This window comes from Procambarus clarkii, chromosome 1, assembly GCF_040958095.1.
Source record: "Procambarus clarkii isolate CNS0578487 chromosome 1, FALCON_Pclarkii_2.0, whole genome shotgun sequence".
NCBI lineage: Eukaryota > Metazoa > Arthropoda > Malacostraca > Decapoda > Cambaridae > Procambarus > Procambarus clarkii.
In genome coordinates, this window is record NC_091150.1 from 55,758,462 (window position 1) to 55,762,003 (window position 3,542).

A 3,542-nucleotide genomic window follows, 5' to 3' on the forward strand; every position below is an offset into this window, starting at 1 on the left:
AAATTAACGACCATGAAAGCTACCCCTAAAAACCCTATTATCATTTTCTCTGAGAAACAATATTCTCGTTTTCCCTAAGGCTTTGTAAACGTCCACAGCCGGGTCTTAAACACCGAAAGCCACTCTGTATAACCCTTCAGCGCTCGGATTTGCCAAGATATACGAGTAAATACGTGCGTGAGCAAACATGTTTGCTCTGGTTGGTGGATGGGAGTCGCAAGAGTCTCAACACAGTCTCGGCACCGTTTTGTCGACCCTGTTTTGGTTGGCTCTTTTCATTCTGACTATAAAGCCTGTCCTCACATTTATTGAGTCGTATTTTGGACGCTGCCGACTTCAGCGTCGGAGTTCCATTGATTCAGTGAAGCTAATAACACCGATTCCTCGAGCAAATGAGCGATGGATTTAATAAATGGTCTTCTATGATCGTGCGTTCTGGGTTAGGCAGATGCACCTCAAAATTGACGTTAGCTAAATGCATGGAGCTAAAGACTACGGACTATAAAGCTACAACCAGAGTTTACGGGCCACAGGCTGCAGCAGGCTACGGCCCACAGGCAGCAGCCGGCTACGGCCCACAGGCTGCAACCGGCTACGGCCCACAGGCTGCAGCCGGCTACGGGCCACAGGCTGCAGCAGGCTACGGGCCACAGGCTGCAGCAGGCTACGGGCCACAGGGTGCAGCCGGCTACGGCCCACAGGCTGCAGCCGGCTACGGGCCACAGGCTGCAGCAGGCTACGGGCCACAGGCTGCAGCCGGCTACGGGCCACAGGCTGCAGCAGGCTACGGGCCACAGGCTGCAGGCGGCTACGGCCCACAGGCTGCAGCCGGCTACGGCCCACAGGCTGCAGCCGGCTACGGGCCACAGGCTGCAGCCGGCTACGGGCCACAGGCTGCAGCAGGCTACAGGCCACAGGCTGCAGCCGGCTACGGCCCACAGGCTGCAGCCGGCTACGGGCCACAGGCTGCAGCCGGCTACGGCCCACAGGCTGCAGCCGGCTACGGGCCACAGGCTGCAGCCGGCTACGGCCCACAGGCTGCAGCCGGCTACGGGCCACAGGGTGCAGTAGGCTACGGGCCACAGGCTGCAGCAGGCTACGGCCCACAGGCTGCAGCCGGCTACGGGCCACAGGCTGCAGCAGGCTACGGGCCACAGGCTGCACCCGGCTACGGCCCACAGGCTGCAGCCGGCTACGGCCCACAGGCTGCAGCCGGCTACGGGCCACAGGCTGCAGCAGGCTACGGCCCACAGGCTGCAGCCGGCTACGGCCCACAGGCTGCAGCAGGCTACGGGCCACAGGCTGCAGCCGGCTACGGCCCACAGCCTGCAGCAGGCTACGGACCACAGGCTGCAGCCGGCTACGGCCCACAGGCTGCAGCAGGCTACGGGCCACAGGCTGCAGCAGGCTACGGGCCACAGGCTGCAGGCGGCTACGGGCCACAGGGTGCAGCCGGCAACGGGCCACAGGCTGCAGCCGGCAACGGGCCACAGGGTGCAGCCGGCTACGGGCCACAGGGTGCAGCCGGCTACGGGCCACAGGCTGCAGGCGGCTACGGGCCACAGGCTGCAGGCGGCTACGGGCCACAGGGTGCAGCCGGCTACGGGCCACAGGCTGCAGCTGGCTACGGGCCACAGGGTGCAGGCGGCTACGGGCCACAGGCTGCAGCTGGCTACAGGCCACAGGGTGCAGGCGGCTACGGGCCACAGGGTGCAGCCGGCTACGGGCCACAGGCTGCAGCTGGCTACGGGCCACAGGCTGCAGGCGGCTACGGGCCACAGGCTGCAGCTGGCTACGGGCCACAGGGTGCAGCCGGCTACGGGCCACAGGCTGCAGCTGGCTACGGGCCACAGGGTGCAGCCGGCTACGGGCCACAGGCTGCAGCTGGCTACGGGCCACAGGGTGCAGGCGGCTACGGGCCACAGGCTGCAGCTGGCTACGGGCCACAGGGTGCAGCCGGCTACGGGCCACAGGCTGCAGCTGGCTACGGGCCACAGGGTGCAGCCGGCTACGGGCCACAGGCTGCAGCTGGCTACGGGCCACAGGGTGCAGCCGGCTACGGGCCACAGGCTGCATGCGGCTACGGGCCACAGGGTGCAGCCGGCTACGGGCCACAGGCTGCAGCCGGCTACGGGCCACAGGCTGCAGGCGGCTACGGGCCACAGGTACCATACAAGTAATCTTTATTTGCCGATTAATGCAAGCCTAAAAAAAATTATCTTCCCGACAGGTGCTTGTCTTAGCTTATATCAGTGTTTTATATATTTAATAGGGGCTTGTCTAAGCTAATATCAGTGTTTTCTATATCTAATAAGTGCTTAAGCTTGTATCAGTGTTTTCTATATATAATAGGTGCTCGTTTAAGCTTAAAACAGTCTATATTTGCCAACAGTTTATGGAGGCACGTGTGTACAGAACCACTTTGATCTGATACACTCGTTTGTACCCAAATATTTGGGAAAAATGTATAATTAATTATACTTTTTTGTACCTTATATTAAAATAAGTTCACTTGTTCAAACGAAATGTTTGAACAAAAAAGATTATTGCATTAAGACTTAAATATATTTATGATTTAATCTATGCAAGTGTGGCTATTTACACTGGTTGGTATTATTATTTGTGTAATACTAGCAGATGGTGCAGAGGTAATAGCAGAGTTGGCAACAGTCTCTCTTATTGCCAGTAATCAACTGTCAAATGTACTCGCGGTATCCACTGTCTCTTCTTTATTAACAATTAGCATTAAAAGGTGTCGGAAAATCCGACACCATTTAATATCATACAGATAATAGCTGTGTTGTATAAACAAGTTAACCATAGAAAACGTAACTTGTAGTGGAATTACCGTCTAAAGAAAACGGGATATCATCACCACATACTATTATAATTCACCAGCTATTCTGCTGGGAATTATTCTTAAATACATTAGTCTTTGGACTTTACCATCATAAAACATCTTATATAAATTAACTTAATTATCACTATTAAAGTAGAGTAAATGTGACCCTTCTATCACTTTCTGACATGTGGACAATGTAAGCCAGGCGTCAGAGTGAGGAAGGAGGGCAGCCATTGTTGTGTCACCTCCGAGACGTGTGGTGCAAATTCGGCTCCTATCATATCTGGACAATGTCGGCCAGTAACGTCAATAGTATGGAGTGTTAAACAGCCATTGTTTTGTACGAGACCAGAGGCTCACACGGGAGCAAATTCGGCTCCTGTTAATTTTACTTGGACGTAGTGTTATGGAAACCAAAGGTGTACCATTTTCAACACGCTGTCTACAAATTCAAGTTAAGTGTTCTTTCCGAAACCCATGTATCTTCATTTGTGGCCATTAATGTCATTATATAGGGTGAGCCGGTTAGAGCACGTGGAAGCCTCAAACTAAAGGTAATTAAGCCAGGTCTTTAATGTTCCATGTACAGTATTTTCTCTGATATACTTGTCATATATAGGATTCTGGCTTCACAGCTAGCGCACTTTTGACAGGTCAAGACGAGGAAGCAAGATTTGTGCACCAGTTACTGGGTGATATG

At 54.5% G+C, this 3,542-nt stretch overlaps 1 protein-coding gene across 1 annotated transcript; it reads left to right on the forward strand.

Annotated features, from left to right (window-relative positions):
- The first annotated feature begins 479 nt into the window (after positions 1 to 479).
- Positions 480 to 2,180, forward strand: LOC123748953 (spidroin-2-like). Its single transcript, XM_045731068.2, has one exon. It carries the CDS (start codon positions 480 to 482, stop codon positions 2,178 to 2,180), a length of 1,701 nt encoding a protein of 566 aa, XP_045587024.2.
- The last annotated feature ends 1,362 nt before the right edge of the window (positions 2,181 to 3,542 follow it).